Source organism: Poecile atricapillus, chromosome Z (assembly GCF_030490865.1).
Source record: "Poecile atricapillus isolate bPoeAtr1 chromosome Z, bPoeAtr1.hap1, whole genome shotgun sequence".
NCBI lineage: Eukaryota > Metazoa > Chordata > Aves > Passeriformes > Paridae > Poecile > Poecile atricapillus.
The window spans coordinates 126,001,250-126,019,181 of record NC_081289.1 but is presented as its reverse complement, the minus strand read 5'-3'; the positions used below and the strand labels follow the sequence as shown (position 1 = coordinate 126,019,181).

Sequence of the window (17,932 nt, the reverse complement as noted above, 5' to 3'; positions counted from 1 at the left end):
TCAGATACTTCTAAGGAAAACACAATTCAGCTTCTTGAACAAAAGCTTAAGCAGTTCAGTATTGCTTGAGTAGAAACTACTTTTTAAAATATTTTTCTCACTTGAGATCAGATGTTAAGTATAATGGACAAATGCTTTTTAGAAGTGAAAACACTGGCTGTAATTTATGCACTTTTTTCCGGAGGCTAATCCACTGCAGTCTCTTTCTCCTTAACCCATTTTTGTTGCTTTCTGTCTCGCCTGCACAATTCCTTGTGATAAATATTAATTTTGTTTTCACTTAGTAACAACTGCACAATCAATGCTTGCACAGTAGTAGGTTCAGCAATTTTGTGTGTTATATTTCTAGATTTTTAATTTTACGTGGACAGCTTCAGAAATAATGGACTTTGAATGCAGTAGAAACTAGTGAAGTTTTTCTTGCTAGAAATGCTGCTATGCCTTTGTTACAGAGGAGTTCTGGTTGTGCACAGAGGTTAAAAACTGAATAAACCTAATTCTCAAAGAAATCTGGCAGGGAGCAGCTCTGTTATTTTAGGCTCTGGTTTCCACATCTGCTCTTTACATAAAGGCATGAGAGGTTCTTTCTGTAGGCGCATCTTTTTCACTGACAAGCTGCTGTGGGATTTGTTTCCCAGGTATGAGTCTCACCATCTGTGGTGGTAGAACATGAAAGGAAACTGGTGTCACAGCTGTTTGTGCAGCAGAGAGAGCAGTTGAAAGCTATCCTTAGGAGTGGAGACATCCTCTAATATCCAGCTTGCCAACACAGAGATTAGACTAACAAGGCACTGAGAGATTTATTATGCAGTTGTGAGGGAAATGCCTTTCTTTAACAGTCAGAATCTTTTGTATTTAAATGTTTGCACCAGGAAACCAACCTTTTCATGTACATGTGTGGTTCATATGTTTATTAAAATCATTAGGGAATACATCAGAAGCCTTAGTTGAGTCTGCCCTCATAAAGCAAAGTGGTGCTTTGTGAAGATTAGGTTTATGGTCAGTCATAGGACTCCTCTGGAAAAATTGTTGTAGCTTGACTGCTTTAGGAGCTCCTGAGAACTGTGAAGCTCCTAAGGGGTGTGTTTGTGTGTAATAATCATTTACATCACTTACAGTATGTGCAGAGTAATCTCTATTTGTCCCACTCCACCTCTTTCATTGGCTAATGAGATAAGAATAAAGAATTAATTAAGCTTTCTCAATATGTACGCTAGTAAAGATATGAAATTAAACTCTTCTTGGTGTTCATTGCGTCATACATTCATGAATGTAGAAAAGCCAAGAATGTTTTATCTTTCTTTTAAGCTCTGAAGGAGTATTTTTTCTCATATAGATTTTTTTTCGCCTTCTCTGAGGGATATGCAAAGTAGATATGGGGTCTATTTTATTTAAGCACCACTAAAAATATGTCAAGACATGTTTTAACATTATGATAGAGCTTTGTTTACTGTAGTTGGCTATATAATTGAACTAAAAGTTGTGGATTTTTGCATAAAACCTCAGGATAATAAGTTGAATAGGTAGCTGTATGTGTTAGAAATTAGAGACAGAATGAGAAAAAAAACTTACCTTTTTTATTTTCAGAACAGATGGAGGCTGTTTTGTCCCTTGCAAAGCCTATATTCTTTTATCTAAAAACTTATGCAAACTTCAGAGTAGAAGTTTCAAGAGTATTCATATGGAAGCTGCTCTGAATGCTAAGTTTTGTTTTCTTTATTGGTAAGGTGAATTTTATTAACAGGCAGCATAAAATATCCTTTCTATAATAAAAAAAATGTAGTCATTGTATCTTTGAAACTGGATTTTGGAATGTTTTAGGTCCTAACTGTGGGCCTTCTATTTTTGCTGCATACCAAAAGAGGTTTTGACCCAGTAATTTAGGAAGGCTGGGTAGTGCTGGTAGGCTGGTAGTGGGTATATTATTTGCATAATATATTTTGACATCATCTGAAAGTAAAGTGAGAGCAGTCATCTGAAATCATGTGCACTGTAGCTGTCCAGACTGAAGAAAAATGGCTTATGTCCAAACCGGTTCAGAAGAAAGATAATGTGTAGCCCAGTGATTATCATATTAGGTAATTATTTTAGTGCAGGAAAGTTATAGCCTAATGCTCTTTTTTGTTTCATTGCTAATCTGGATTGTATGCAATTCAAGGGAGGAGCTGCCTAAATGGTGCCTTCCTCCAGGTTTAAGATTTTAGTATGAAACATTGACTGTTCTGTTTTGAAAATTCACCTGAATACAGCATTTGTCTTCTTTGAATCCTCTCATATGCCTTCTCTAATTTTTTCTTGAAATAAGCAGGTTAATTTTATTCTCTTTGAAAAGGTATTACATTGCGTGACATGGCTAGCTTTCTTATCTATCTAAGGCCTGATGCATTTTATATTGCCACTGAACTTTGAGGTTTCTTTTTTTAAAGCATGAGTCTGTGGTATCTTTATATTTCACCAGCATGTGTCTTGTGTTCTAGAAACAGTTGCAGTGTTTAATGCCTCCACACTTGGTAAATATTTCAGTGCTTCTGTGGTAGAAAGAAACTGTATGTCCCATTTATTTACTGAAAGCTGCAGGGAAATTACATTTTGAAAGGTGTTCTACATTCTTTGGTTTTGTTAAAAGAACCAAAAAACCACTCATGAATCTTCCACTAAAGAAAGTGGTGAAATACTATTTCTCATTTATGTCATGAAGTAAGAATATCCTTTCTAAGAAATTAATGATTTCCCTATGTGCTTTTGCCCTGTCAAGAACAATGTTCTTGCCACTTCGTGCTGACGAGATGCCAGCTGGAATGTTGTATCCAGCCCTGGGGCCCTCAATATAAGAAGGACCTGATAATTCTGGAGCAAGTCCAGAGACCACAAGGTTGATAAGAGGAGTGGAGCATCTCCACTATGAAGACAGACTGAGAAAGTTGTGGCTGAAGAAACTGTTGTGTGGAAACCTGACTCCAACCTTCCAGTGTCTGAAAGAGCCTGCAGGGAAGCTAGAGAGGGACTGTTCATCAGAAACTGTAGTGATAGGACAAGGGGGATTGGCTTAAAACTGAGAGTAGGTTTTTATTATATTTTAGGTAGAAATTCTTTACTGTGAGGGTGGAGAGGCACTGGATTGCCCAGAGAAGTTGGGCATGGATGGATGCTCCATCTGTGGAAGTGTTTTAAGGCCAGGTTGGATGGGGCTTTGAGCAGCCTGGTCCATTGGAAGGTGACCTGCTTATAGCAGGAGGGTCAAAACTAGGTGACCTTAGAGGTCCCTTTCAATACAAACTGTTCTGGGATTCATGCAGCTTGGAAGGAAGGAATAATACAGGTATTGGACAGCATCCTGTATTATGAATTAAGTAAATGTATATGAACAGGGCATAGTTTACTTCTCCAGGGCTCAAAGTGTTCACATTTGTTCTCCGTTGAGTGCCCCTTGCCTGCTATTGACGTGAATCTGAGGGCAGCTTGTTGGAAAAAAATAACTGTGTTAATGGCATTTTCCTAGAGATGTGTTTCAAAAACAAGGATGAGGCACAAGAGTCTTAATGGAGGTGTTCTAGGCAGGATCTCTGACTTTGTGAAGAAACCTGCTCTGTCTCTGAGGGCTCATTGTGCACTGAGGCACTATTCACTTTCTCAGCTGTGCTGTAAGGTCAGGAGGTTGGTTGCTTGATGCTGCAGAACCTCACAGAGATTCAGTCTAGCAACATGTAATGCTTTGCTCTTCTGAATGAATTGGGAAGCCTTTTGGCAAAGGAATAAGTGTCTTTTGAAATACATAGCTGGCAATCAGGCAGTAAAAATTATGTCTGTTTTCATTTTGTGGAATTCAGGAATTTCAAGTCTGATGATACAGAATACACTTCAGATTCTGTCATGCAACAGTAGCTGAATTTAAAAAAAGGAACAAAAACTAATGCCTTTGAAACAAAGGATCATGAATGAAATTATAATTTTATCAAAACAAATATAAAAGAAATGTCTTCTTTGCTTAGTATTCTAACTTGATAAGCATTTTTTTCTAAGACATCTATTGCTATTTAACAGTTTTTCATATGTGTAAAATTTTGTTGAGTGTCTGACAAGAAGTTTTTCAAAAACAGCTGCTATTGTATAAGTAGCTACAGTTCATCCATGTCTTCAGTTTTCATCCAAATAAGAAAAGGAAATGAAAGAATATTAGGAAATACATCTGTCTGTGTTAAAATAATCATCAACTACAATTTAAGTACAGTATATGAACTTCATGTTTGGTGCCTGTAAATAAATCAAACATGTCTGCTTCTGCCTCTGTCTCTTAGGGAGCAGCACCAACAGCATCTTTTTGGGACAATTAAGCCTAAAATTCCAAACAGGGAGCAGTAAAATGCTTCAGTCCCAGGCTGTCCCAGGAAAAAGGTTGTAGTTTACCATCATCAGGTCCTTTCTTTTTCTTTGCTGCATGTAGCTAGAGATATTCCTGAGATGAGCAGTTTTTCACTTGCAGTTTGTCTTCACACTTCCACAGTTCATAGAGTAGAAGTCTGAGAACCCAGGTTCTACAGTAGCATGTCCCTGGCATTTGATCCACAGTAGCATGAAATGGTGCAGAAGACACAGGTGGCTGCTCTCCATTAATTAGGAGCTGGTGGCACCTACTTTCCAACACGGGGAGACCATGATTATATACCCTTACTCTACAGGCACATGCTTTCTCAAGGCAGGGGCAAATAGAAATGTGCTCAATGCAATTTTGGGCATTGTGAGCTCATCTAGTCAAGCCTTCAGGTCATGCTGAGTAAAGGTATTCCTGCCTTTTAATTCCCAAGCGATCTCTACCAGCCCTTTGAATTATTCCTAAACAGCTTTTTGTGTCAAATGGCAGAAGGTGCCCATGTTTAAACAGATTAATCCTGTTGCCCTTTCTCTGTACAGTCGGGAAAGTCATATTCTTGCAGAACTGGGTGCAGGGTTTTTCTACCCACTCTGGGGAGCTGGCTACTTAGGGTGGTGAAGAAATAGAGGTGAGTAGAGGAGTGTGCCTTCTTTGCAAGCAACCATCACTCAAGGGGTTGTGTTTATGCATTGAGTACTGATGGTAGAAAAGGTGTAAATGTGTTGGGAGAAGAAGCCATGACTCTCTTCCCTGCTGGTAGGAGCATGCCTTTCCCACTCAATTCTTGACTCCTGTGCTAATGTATATTTTTTTTCTATTCCATTTACAATTACTTCTAGGTTTTCAGTGGCACATTAAGTTTTGTTGTATTTAAAAATAATGTTTCATGTATATTTTAAAGCCCTTTTGTAATTAAAAAAAAATTACTGAATTAGTTTCTTGATAGCATGCTCAGCTAAGCAATAAGCAAGGAAAATACCTCTCAGTAAATGTACTCCACAATTGAACAAATTTCCGGTGCAGTTCCTTTAGCTAAGTCACTTTCCTGTTCTTTTCTAATGTTATCCAAAATAAATTTTGTTCTTTTACAGTGTTATCCAAGATAAATTTTGTGGTATCATCAACATTTCAGTGGAAGGACTGCATGATGTTATGACTGAAGATTCTGAAACGGGAACATACAAAGAGTAAGAAGAAAATCTAATTTAAACTGGGTTTAACACTAGCAGTACTGTTTTATATAAAGTGTTTTCATTTGAAAAATCTGTACAGTTAAGACATGTTTGTTAAAGTCCTGTTTTCTCAAAAAGGAAGACAGGAAATTTCTGATCTTAAAAGAACATATTTGCAGTGGGGAAAGAGTGCTTAAAATAATAGTAAAATTTTGTATTGTTCATTAAGTTATCTGCAAAATGATGTCTTAAAACATTCATATGCTTAGATTTGCTTTTTACTTACTGGACTGTTTCATCTAAAATTTCAATAAAATAAGCTTGCATGTTGATAAGGGACCACCCTAGCTCAGAGGTAGCTCAGAGTTTCTTTGAGTATGACATGAACCTCATATGAGTTTACCTAGTGTGCAGTATTTCACAGCCTGGAGAACTTAAAAGCATATCCCACCACGGACAGTTCTCCAGTTGTTTGTTCCATGTAACACATGTGCTGCTACAGGATGTATCTCAAAAGACAGTTTCCAGAGCTAGGAGCAAGAGATTGCTTGTGGCAGAAATGTGGGTGTTGGAGGTGTCCAGAGTGCGCTGTCACCCAGCAGCACACTCATTCATCTCCTGATGGCTCCCTGGTTACTGGCTGTCATCCATCAAAGCTGTGGGGGAAAAAAACCCAACCTAATGAATAGAAGGATATTTCTTGTACAGAGATCTTAATGTCATTTTTATCTCTGTAATGATTACTTACTTTTAGGATGGAGAGTTGTAAGACATTAAAAACAGGTGCTCTGTAGGATATTCTTACAGACACTACATAACTGATGCTAAGAATCAAGCATTTTCTTTCAGATCATAACATGGTGGTGGAACAGACTGTATCTCTGTATCCGAGCTCAGTATCTGAGCTAATTAATTAACTGCTTAAGGGGATGTTTGCTGCCACTGAAACTGGGTAGCACGGAACAGCCAGAATGCAATCTAATCTCCGCTTAAAACAGGTGCTATGCACACAGCTGTGTGTAGAGAACAGTCCACACGCACTCACACTGTGCCTGAGCTACACCTAAGAATTGCTTGCCAAAGTACTTTCCACCAAACTCTCAGGAAAGAAGATGTAACTCCAAAGTCTGGGAATATGTACAGTGCCTGGTGCTGTTTTGTTTACTGCTGGAGACAACATTGTAGAGCCCTTCTATTTCTAAACATGTTGCTTTGCCAGCACTGTTCTCACTGAGAAATAAGTAAATTTTATCCTAGTTCATTTAATATTTTAAGTGTGAAGGCTTGTAGAACTTGTCACTACTTTTCCAAACTCTGGGCATTGTTTTTACTTCTTAAAATATACCCACACAGAACCAAGGACATATTTATGTTGACAGGTTCTGAAAGAGCTGTTTGAAGGATTCTGACATTTGCATTATATATTTTGACATCATCTGGAAGTGAGAGCAGTGATCTGAAATCATGTGCATTGTTTTCGCTCTCCAGACTGAAGAAGAATGGCTTAAGCCCAGACTGGTTCAGAAGAAAAATAATGTGTAGTCCACTGATTAGCATATTAGATAATTATTTTAGTGCAGGAAATAAAATTGTGTGTGCTTTACACAGGAAAATCAAAGCTGAAACACTATTGAACTTTAGCCACTGAAGGATGAAGAAAGGGTAAACATGTACCAGGACAATTGTAAAGGATAAACAATGGCAATGGCTTAAGTGGCTTAACCAGTTTAAATGTATTCATTTAAACTGGAATTTTAAAGAAACTGTTACAGTTAGAGCAGTGAGATTTTGGAAGTTGTTTGTAATTTTTTAGATTTATATTGGATTTTAATCAGGTTATGGAAATGTTTACACTGTCTTGCAATACAAAGGGATTATGGACAGATTTCCTAGAGTTCATATTTCACATTGTAGTGATAATTAGAAAAGAAAACCTCACATTTTCTGGAAAGAGGAGCATTCCATTGCTTTAGACTTGTTTCACCAATCCTCATATTTTTCCCAGTTTTATCACCATCTCTTCTTTTATTCTGTGCTCTCCTCATGTTTGGAATTTTGTGGTACCTAAAATTTATGAAGGTCTGGAAAAAGTTAATTCAATCTTTTGTGTTTTGACAATTGACATTTTTGTCTCCTTTTCCTTAAATAAACTGAGATGCAAGCAGCCATTTTTCATCAGAGGAGATAAGCAATTAGCTTATTATATAGTTATATATAGTTATTTTATAATAACTATAAATATAAAATAGTTATTTATAGTTACTTTGAAATAACTAATCCCTTTATTAAAAATGGCCTTTCTGTTAGTATTTGACCCTGCTTGCTGTGCTGTTTAGCAAGTTTTTCACACAGCTCTCTACTCGTGTTAATAGAAAACTAAGCATGTAAACAGAAGAAATCTGAACATTTTCATATAAAATCATACAAAAACACAAAGAATGAAAACTTTATTTTGATAACATTAAAATGGGTTATTCATTTTAGTTGATGGAGCATTTCACATCTAGTGGAATGCAGCAATTAAAAATGCACAGTAGTGCAGGACTGAAAATGAGCAGTAATCTGCATCTGTCTTGGTGCTTTGTAATATGTAAATAATGTGTCCTTCATGTCTTAAATCATATCAGATACATGGTGCCAAGTTATCATCACCTGCATGTCTTTTAAATTGCTTTGGTTTTTAAGGGAGAAATTCCAGGAAAAGATTTGATAAAATGGTGAAATATTTGTCTATTGTTTCAGTGTAGAGCCTGTAAAGTGAATGAAAGACATTTTCTATAGGATAGCTTTCATCAATGTCTTTATGAAGTCCATTCAGTCCATTTCAGCAGACAGGAAAGCCTCTGACTTTTAAACTAGTGTTTTTTCTTCATTTTTTCTGGTTTTATACTTACTTCAAAAATAAAAGTTAAAACTTGGCTGTTATTTGAACGTATGGGTACCTGCTGGTTGAGGGCTTCACAAAGGAAAAAAAAAAAAGAGTTTTAAACCTTTGTTCAATGTCTTGCAGATTTTATTGCAGAACCAATAGCACTGGCCTTACTAGTTTCCAGGTCCTGTTGTAAGAAATCTCATGAAAAACATGAATGCTATGAGACATCTTTGCAATCTTTGTGTATGTGCCACTTTGACTTAACATAGAGTGCTTGTATAGCACTTTCTGGAAAATTTTTATAAGGAACAGTAGGTTTTTCTGTGTTTTTTTTTTAAAGCCACATAGTCCATTTTCTATGTGCACAAATGCATTTTAACTCACAACTTAAAATATGGGGGATAACTGAGATGGTTACATGGGTAGAGGTAACAGAGAACATGCATTCAGGCTTCTTTAGATGCACTGTTCTCAGAAAAAGAATTATTTGTGATTATATTGCTTGACTTTCAGCAAACTCCCATATTTGTTCTGTGTTTTCAAAAGTGCTTTAAAATAATTTTTAATGATAGTGTATGTTAAAACTGTTCTTACTCCTATTTTTAGCTGCATGTTAATGTCTCATTTTGAAGAGCCCAAGGCTACAGAAGATGAGGAACCTCCCACAGAACAAGACAAAAGGAAAAAAATGGTAAGTTTTAGATCTGTTATTCAGTCATAGAACTGATTCACTTCTGCCACACAAAATTCTTTTTAGGTTTGGTTGATCTATTGTTTTTGGAAAATTCATGTTTTGAATGAAAAAAAAAATTAATGCCAAACCTTGCAACCACAGCACTTACGCTTCTGCTTGCCTTTTGCATCTTGGTAGCTGTTATGAAAATAAACATCATCTGTTCACAAAATCTGGACATTACGATATTAACACAATATAGAAGGACTTTACTGAAGAAAGCAGAGAACTAAACTTTATTGAAATATCACGGCAGGCCAAATTTCTCATATTTAAAAGAATTAATGTGCCTGCACAGAATTTTTTCTAGTGTAAAGAACTCTTACAAAGAAGCCAGTGTGTACCTGTGTAATTTTCGTTTAAATACTAATAAATATATCAGAATATATTTATAAAAGCAATATAATATGTCTTCTTTAAAAAATACAAAAACCTTTACATATTCTTCTGCTATTAGAAATGCCTTAAGAGAAATTCCTAGTGTCTTGCAATTTCAGATTTAAACAAAATATGGAAATATAATCTTCCGTGGTCCTTACACAGTTCTATAATTGTTATTATTAAAAGCATCTCTAGACTGTTAAACTTCCTTCTTGCTTGTGGGCTTAAATTCTAGCTGGTTTTAGCAGATAGCATTTATTCTTGATGGTTTTGTATAATCTCTCAGTGTAGATATGTATGTATATAGTGTTATCAATAGGGATTGATATGTCTATAGATCATAGGGAGAGAGACATGTTTTCTTTGTTAATTAGATTTAAAAAACAAAGTAAATTTAATTCTAAAATGCTTTTATCTTCTTAGTTTTGAGTATACTCAGACTACATTACTGTCTTGTTAAATTTTAATGGCTTTGTATCAGATGTTAATTTTTCTGTTGCAGGTTAACTTCAATAGTTAGGATATATGTTGAGGAATTTAGACTTGCTAGATTTTTAAAGGACTACCTTCATTGTGGATATGTCAGGCAAAATGAAAAGCAGCAGGGCACATTGAATTATCCTTTATCATTAAATGATACAACAACAATATTTTGCTGATGAGTACAGTTATAGTGAGGGAAGTGTTCTGGGGTCACATGCAATATGGCATCAATGGTCATTTGAATAAAGATAAATGTGCTTTGATAAGGAGGAGCTTCACCAGACTAATAACACCACATTAAAGGTCTTGGTTTACTTCCCTTGCTTGTATTTTCCCTTACATATATCTTCTTTTCCATATCACTTTCATTTTTTTCCTAAGGAATTGCTTGAGATTTGTTCCTCATCTGCTCTTTAACATTAAACTTAAACATGTTTTCAGTTTTTGTTTTCTTGGAAAGTTTACAGAGAATAAATTATCATGCATGAATGTCAAAGCTTAATTTTCATTTTGAATCTCATAGTCTAAATTTAACTATTTCCATGGTTGCTGTGCTTTCTAGATTCCTAAGCATTAGGGAAATCCTTTATTTTTCTCCTTCCAAGCCTTCTTTGTAAGAATAGCTATTTTAGTCTTCTCATTCTTATATTTAGTTAATTTGTCCTGATATATTTCTGACTTAAGCCTTCTTCTACACTGTCATTTTTTCAGCTAACTTTAGTATACACTGTATTCTTTGTCTTTTTAATGTTATTTCTTGCAGCTATGAAAGCAAGTGAACTGTAGTTGTTATCAATGTTAGCTAGTAATTTATCCTGAATCACAGCTGAAATAGCTTGATATATAGCTTTGCAGATGGTGCAGAAATTGAGACACGACACTTGGCTATTTATTTCAAATTTGTACAGGTCATTTGGGTAGGTCACTGGTAGCAGAAGTGTCAGATAATAATCAGAATTGTTAATCAAGGCTTCTAAAGCACAGTTAGCATTTTATTTTAGAAAGTGGATTTAGAACAAAACATTACCTGGGCCCATTCCTACCTACTTGTGATGGAAATTTCTTCCTCTCTGTAGGGGCACCAGTGCACACACTCACATGAAACTTGGCAAACTGTAGTAGCTGACGCTACTGGTAAAGTAAAAGGGGGAATAAATATATAATGGGATAAGAAAATCCAGAACAACCTGAAGGGAATCAGCAAAACCTCTGAACTGTTTGTCTGCTTCAAGCCAGTGTTTACAGCCAGTGAAATGATTTATTAGTTTCTTCAGTCCAGCCCCAAGGTGGGCACCTATATCCAGTTTCAAGATCAATTAAGATTTAAAAACTAGTCCAATCCAGGTTTTCACCAAGTAGCAAAAAGGACATTTCAATAATATTATTACAGTTACTGACCAAATTTTTGTTTACTGTCTGTAGCTGTTTTGACTGAGAAGCTGTTGAAATTTATTAGTGGGTTTTTTTGAACTGGAAAATAGGTTTGTTTTGCCTTATCAGAATCAGGCGCATTTTAATAAAGCACCTATAGCCACACACCTAGGAACTCAGACTTAATATATAGTCCTTACAGAATATATAGTCCTTTGCCAGCTATGCTTACTGTTCTTTCAAACTTATGATTTTATTTGCTTAGTGAAGACTGCAGCTGTCTGTCAAATATTGTTGACAGACTCATTATATCAAACTGTGTTACTTACTTTATTAGTTCTGAATACAAGTTCCAAAAAAGTAGAGCAAAAGAAAATCAATTTCTTCTTGTTGCAGGAAATTTTAATTTACTTAAAATATTTCTGGTGTGACTATCTGAATGAAAACAAATTAGTGTATTAACTCTTAAGTCATATTTAACTTACAGATGGTAGATGATGCTTCTAGCAGCAAGCATTAGACATACTACAGAAGTCTCTTACTGGCTTCAAGTGCTACTGCTTTGAGTGGTGAGGCAGCCAGGGAGCAGTGAGATATGTGAGAACAACAAATCTGGAGACACCAAAGTCAGTGCAAAAGGAGGGGCAGGAGATGCTTCAGGCACCAGAGCTGAGGTTCCCCTGCAGCCCCAGGTGCAGACCATGGTGAGGCAGCTGTGGCCCTGCAGCCCCTGGAGGTCAGTGGTGGAGCAGAGATCCACCTGCAGCCCATGTTGGAGCAGGTGGATGCCCGAAGGACTCTGACCCCTTGAGGGTCCTTCCCTTCTCCTCTTTGAGTCCTTCCTTTGGGAAGCCCACACAGGCTCCTGTCAGGACCTGTGGCCAGCCATATGGAGAGAGGAGCCCATGCTGGAACAGCCTGTTCCTGAAGGACTGCACCCTATTGGAAAAAAGGGATCCACACTGGGAAGAGTTAGTGAAGGACTGCAGCTCATGGATGCAGGGGGTACTGTCTCCTGTGGGTGGGGCCCCATGATGGAGCAGGATAGGAGTGTGAGGAGGAAAGAGCACCACAGACAACATTTGAGAAACTGGCTGCAATCCCCATTCCCCTGTTCCTCAAGGTGCTCCAGAGGAGGTGGAGAATTTAGGGTTAAAGTTGAGCCTAAGGAGGGAAGGAAGAGGTGGGAGGAAGATGCTTTAAGATTGTGTCATTTCTCTTTATCCTACCCTGATCTGATTTGTGGTAAAATAATTTCTCTAAGTCAAATCTATTTTGCTTATGTGAGAAACTGGTGAGTGATCTCTCCCTGTTCTTATCTCAGCCTATAAGCCTTTCATTATATTTTCTCTCCCCTGTCCCTGTTTTGGAGGGTATGATTGAGTGGCTTTGGTCAGGGTCACAAGGATGAGTACACTTACATTTAAATACCTGTGTTTCTGTGCAAAATTCCCTAGAATAATTTTATACATGACTATTCACAGCAATGAACTTCCAGAAACTAACTATAAATGCATTATATGTCCCAAATTACAGTTTTGGATGAACAAATGCAAATCATTCAGAAACTGGTAGATTCTTTTCTTGGCAAGACAGGAAAAGAATGTCACTAACTTCAGCAAATATGGATTACAGTAGTTGTGATTTAGAAATTTCGTTAGAAAAGTCTATTCTAGAGATTCAAATTACAGTTACTGAAAAAAAAAACCAAACCTCCTACAGAGTACCAAACTGTTACTGCAATTACTTCCCAGTTCTAAAGAGTGTAATGGGAGTAATAGGTAATAAAATGATCAAATCTTACCTTGAAATAGCAAAATAGTTTCCTGACCTTACAGCATAAACAGTAGTGTAGTTTGGGTTTGACACTGAATCACAGTGCAGATCACCGGTCTGCATTAATTCAATATCCTACTTCATAATGCAGCAAGCACCAGGCTTTCCCATCTCCTGTCCCCTCCTGTCCAGCCTGGTGGACTGAGGGACAAATGTGGCATAACTGTCAATGCCCTGAGCCTGCCCATGTGTCTGATGGCACTGAAATTAGCAGCCAATGCTGTCAATGCAGCCTCTTATTTTACCTATTTTTGCTTTCATTAAAAGGCAGTTAATGTCAGAAGATAGTGACAAATATCCTGTCCTTCCCTGCCCAAAAGAAAATTGTATAATCCAGCTGGATTTATGAGGTTTATAGGTACCAGTACTGAAGTGTGTCTATTCTTTATACATATGGACAGTTTATTTTGTTTGTTATATAGTTAAACAAGTTTAGCTTTTTTGTCGTTTTGTTTCCTTACTAATAAAATTAAACTGACCATAGTGCATGCCATCACTAAAGTCCTTGGTAAGATCTGATCTGATTTTTAGTAGTTACAGGAATCTCATTCAGCAGTAAAAAGTAGTTTTGTGTTATCTTGTAGAAGCATGAAACCTTAGAGCAAAGTGTAAGACTCATTATTTGACACTATTTCAAACAGTTTCAAATTGATATTTGCCTTGATACTAATTAATTTGATCTTTGTTTTGCACAAGTGTTTCCTCTTGTTTCTCAAGTAAGTTTTATTTTCTTCAACAAAGAAAATAAAAGCAGATTTCTTTCTTGAGGTGAGGTTGTAATACAAATGCATAAGTCATGGAGTATTTTTATTGCATTCTTTTATAGATGTGTTTTTTTACATGTTTTCCACAGCTTGCACTGAAGGACCCAGTACACACTGTGTCACTGCAGCAGTTCATCTATGAAAAGTTAAAGGCACAGCAGGAATTACTGGGAGAACAAGGTTTTCATGCCCTCATGGAAACTGTGGATACAGAAATAGTTGCCCAGCTACAAGAATTTTTACAAGGCTTCTAAATAAGCAGAAAAAGGATTTTGTATGTCAAATTTTTATTTCAAAAGTATCAAAAGAACTCTAGGCTACTATCTTGTATGGATGAGTCTAATGAAAGGTGAAAATTACTTGTGACAAAAATTAAAAAAATTTTCTGCTGTTGCTCTTGATCTATGCTCTTTTGTTTTTTTTTTTAATAATAAAGGGCTAATTAAGGGTTTTATCATTTCCATGATTCCTAACATGGCCTATGCTGCCCTAGGTGTAATACCATTTTTTGGTACCGCTAACAATGGTTTTGGTTCACAAAGTTATGTCACATAAAGTCAGAGGTCTGCAGGAACTTACTGATGTATATTAATGTGAAGCATCTGTTAACAGAATTCAGTATCAGAAGCTGCTTCCCTTAATACTGATCTGTAGATCTGTAGATCTGTAACTTTCTCCCTTTCTATTGCTGTTTTTAGACTCTATGTTCAACCTTACAAACAGTGGGATTTAGGAAAGCAGTAAGACTGTGAACAGAAATATTCCTTTGTGAGAGAAAGATAATTCCCATTTGAATTGTCTCAGAGAAGAAAAAACTTTGATTGTAACACTTAAATTGTATTTGAATTGTTAGAAAACATCAGTGTATATTTCTGTCTGAAGATGTGAGTTTTCATTTCTATCACCAACTTTTCTTAATTTCTGTTACCAAAAAATGAGTTTCTTGAGTTACTTCTATTTCACTTCTGGCGATCATAACACAGAGAAACTCACCACAAGTAGATGAGCAATTAATTCTAGTTAATCTGTGGCCATACCTGGACTACTTAAAATTACCATGTACAGTATCTCAATTCTTTGTTTTTTCATCAAAGCCATGTCATGAGGATACTTCAGAATTGTTGCTAGAACATTTAAGCCTAAATGGTCACAGTTAAAACAATTATTTACAACATGGGCTTACTTTTATTTATTAGTTACCGGCAGGGTAAAGCTGCTCCTTTCTGTGTGCCTTTGTTTTTTGTACCTTGAAGTGGGAAGAAAATGCTGATTTCCATTTTCAGACTTTTCCTTTTAAGTACTGATCTTCCACCTTCAAAGTTGAAATTAACTTTACCTCACTACAGGATGATTCAGCTGGTGAATCAGGTTTTTTTTCTAGAAGGCATTAGCTGTTTAAAGACACCTACAAGCTTTTGACAATCTTACCAGATTACCAGATGCTTTTAAAAATACGAGCCTTTTTTTACTGATCTTTTAGGGAGTGATCTTTTTTGAAACCTTCCCTCTATTTGCAGAGGAAGGCTCATATGTGTGAGAGACAGTTGGGGCTGTCACAGTTCTGAATGCAAAATCTCCCCTGTCCCCTGATGTCAGCATCTACCAGAAGTTGTGTGAGAACTCAGCTCATTGTTTACTGCATTTTACCTTGGCATAGGGAGGATTGCCAGAATAATTGCTACTATTTGTTTGTATGTTATGTGTATGTTATTTCCTCAATCATCCACCATCATCATCTCATAATTAATAGGTTTATCTGGTTACATTTGGTACTTGCAAGGGAGGAGACTCGGTGTGCTGATGGTCCCATTCAGCTGTGAAACACAATTACCAGAACCTGGCAGCTTTTGACTGAGTTTGGATTTGTTGTGCAGTTCATCTGCAGTCAGCTTAAGCTTTTAGCTTAAAGTCTGTTGTGCAGATCTGGTCGCCCTTGCTAGCTTTGACCCCACCTGGCATGATTGCCTGGCATACAGAAACACGTCCTGGCAGGAAGCAGTACTGTCCTTCCACTCTTCTGCAGAATCCCTTGTGCGGTGCCAGAGGGTGCTCCCTCAAGTTTCAGAGGGAGGCAGGTCCTCCTGGCTGTTGTCAGCCTTGGCCTAAAGGCTGCTCTCTGCTGAGTGGCCACCCAGCTCCCTGTACAGCGTCTCACAGGTCAGGTCTGTCATCGTGGCTGAGACAGACCTGCCTGCCTGCATCATTCTCAGAGCAACTCCACCCCCGTTACCTCCTGTGGTGGAGTGTTAACTGCGGTCTATGTTAATGCATGGTGGTGGCAGAGACCCTGTCAAGATTGATGGACATACTTCCAGCTAATAACAGCACAGTAAGTTGTGATTAACTTCCTGAGTCATGTCTCTGAATAACTGCATGTGTTCATTTTCATATGCATTCGGGAACAAGTTAAATTTGTTACTAGGTGTTTGGCTTGCAATCTTGGAAGATTTTACTCTGAGGCTTGGACTATAATTGAAAACAATTATTATCTTAACTGTTTATATGACACCCATTGTCAATGAGCACAATGCCAAACAAGTGCTCATCTGCAGCCAGCAACAATCTGGTACTGAAAGTGGAGAAATTTCAGCTTGAAACAGCAGAAAAACTCTTACTTACTATCATTAGATATTAAACCCTTATACATAGCATTTTCCCTGGAAGAGGACTAGGACTGCAGCAAACTACAACCCTTTTTGAATTTGATGGTGAAATTTTTAACTTTGGTCTTTAGGGAAAGAACAGAAACCAAATACAGCAATTAGCCTAACACCAAAGCAGTAAAATACAGTTTCTGAAAAGCTTGTGAGAAAGGATCTTGGATTCTCTTGTTCTCTAGGCTTTGATTTTCAAGACAAAAGTAATTTAAATTGAGGTATTTTTTTCCTATGGCAAAATTGAATTCTTACAAATGCTATCAGTTTACTTTTTCTAAAAGCAATGATGAAGGTGAAGACAAGCTCTGGTTCTGATAAGAATTAAATGAAAGGACTAATTCTGCTGCTTCCATCCTCAAAACACTAGCTTTGGTGTATCAGTGAAGATCTAACTGAAGTGTTAGTAACTCATGTGATCTCTTTGCAATCTGTTAAATCTTCTTCAGCTTTAGAAACTAAAATTATCCAAGCTATAACTTATTTCTATTTAATAGTTGAGGTGTTTGTCTCATAAAAAATACATACACATTCCAAAATACTTGGAATAACTTCTAAGGATATTTTCAGGTTGGATAACCTGTGGGCAGGGTATTCTGTTCTTGCAGTGCTCTTTGCCTTGCCAGCTGTGAGGCCATGGCCTCCCACCCTCCCTGCAGAGAAGTGGTGAGGATTTTGCATCATTTGTGAGCAAGTGCCAGGATCAGGCTCTTTCTGGAGACCTCAGCCATGGTTGTATCCCAGAGGGAGTGTGGGGTGCCTGTCCCAGCAGGCATTGTGGGCAGGGCTGCCGGAGAGAACCCTGCTCCTTGCCAGGGAAGTGACTGCTTGCAGCATAGCTGGCAGATTGGCAGGGGGTGTTCTGCCCGCTGTGCCTTCACTACAGAGGGGTTCCAGGACTCCAGGGAAGAACACACCATGCAGGCTATCCATGTCTACTTCTTTCTTCTCAGGATCTTTGCATACACAAATAACTCATCAGCTTTTTCTAGTGTATTTTCCCTAAATTACTGAGGCTATTTCAGATGGGACTCTGAGCACCCTGGTCTAGTGGAAGATGTCAACCCATGGCTAGAGCTAGGTTGTTTTAAGGTCCCTTCCAACTCAGGCCATTCTATGATTCCATGTTCTTAGCCTTGGAGGATTTGCAGGAGGGAAACTTAGGTGTCCAGTCAAGATATTTGGAGTGAAGGCCAAATTCCTAAGCAGAATCATAGCTCTTAGCTGCAAATCATAACAGGTACACTCTTTTTTGTGATGATTCAGCAATGATAAAATCACTTCTTTACATCATATT

The 17,932-nt window shown here is 37.3% G+C and overlaps 1 protein-coding gene across 3 annotated transcripts in view; it reads left to right on the top strand.

Annotated features, from left to right (window-relative positions):
* IPO11 (importin 11) overlaps positions 1-14,382 on the top strand; it is an 80,254-nt gene extending 65,872 nt beyond the window's left edge. For all 3 annotated transcript variants that reach the window (XM_058827290.1, XM_058827286.1, XM_058827289.1), the window contains 3 exons: positions 5,461-5,556; positions 9,020-9,104; positions 14,071-14,382. In XM_058827290.1, the coding sequence (XP_058683273.1) occupies positions 5,461-5,556; positions 9,020-9,104; positions 14,071-14,235 (346 nt within the window). In that variant the 3' untranslated portion in view covers positions 14,236-14,382. The remainder of the gene's footprint in view (positions 1-5,460; positions 5,557-9,019; positions 9,105-14,070) is intronic.
* The last annotated feature ends 3,550 nt before the right edge of the window (positions 14,383-17,932 follow it).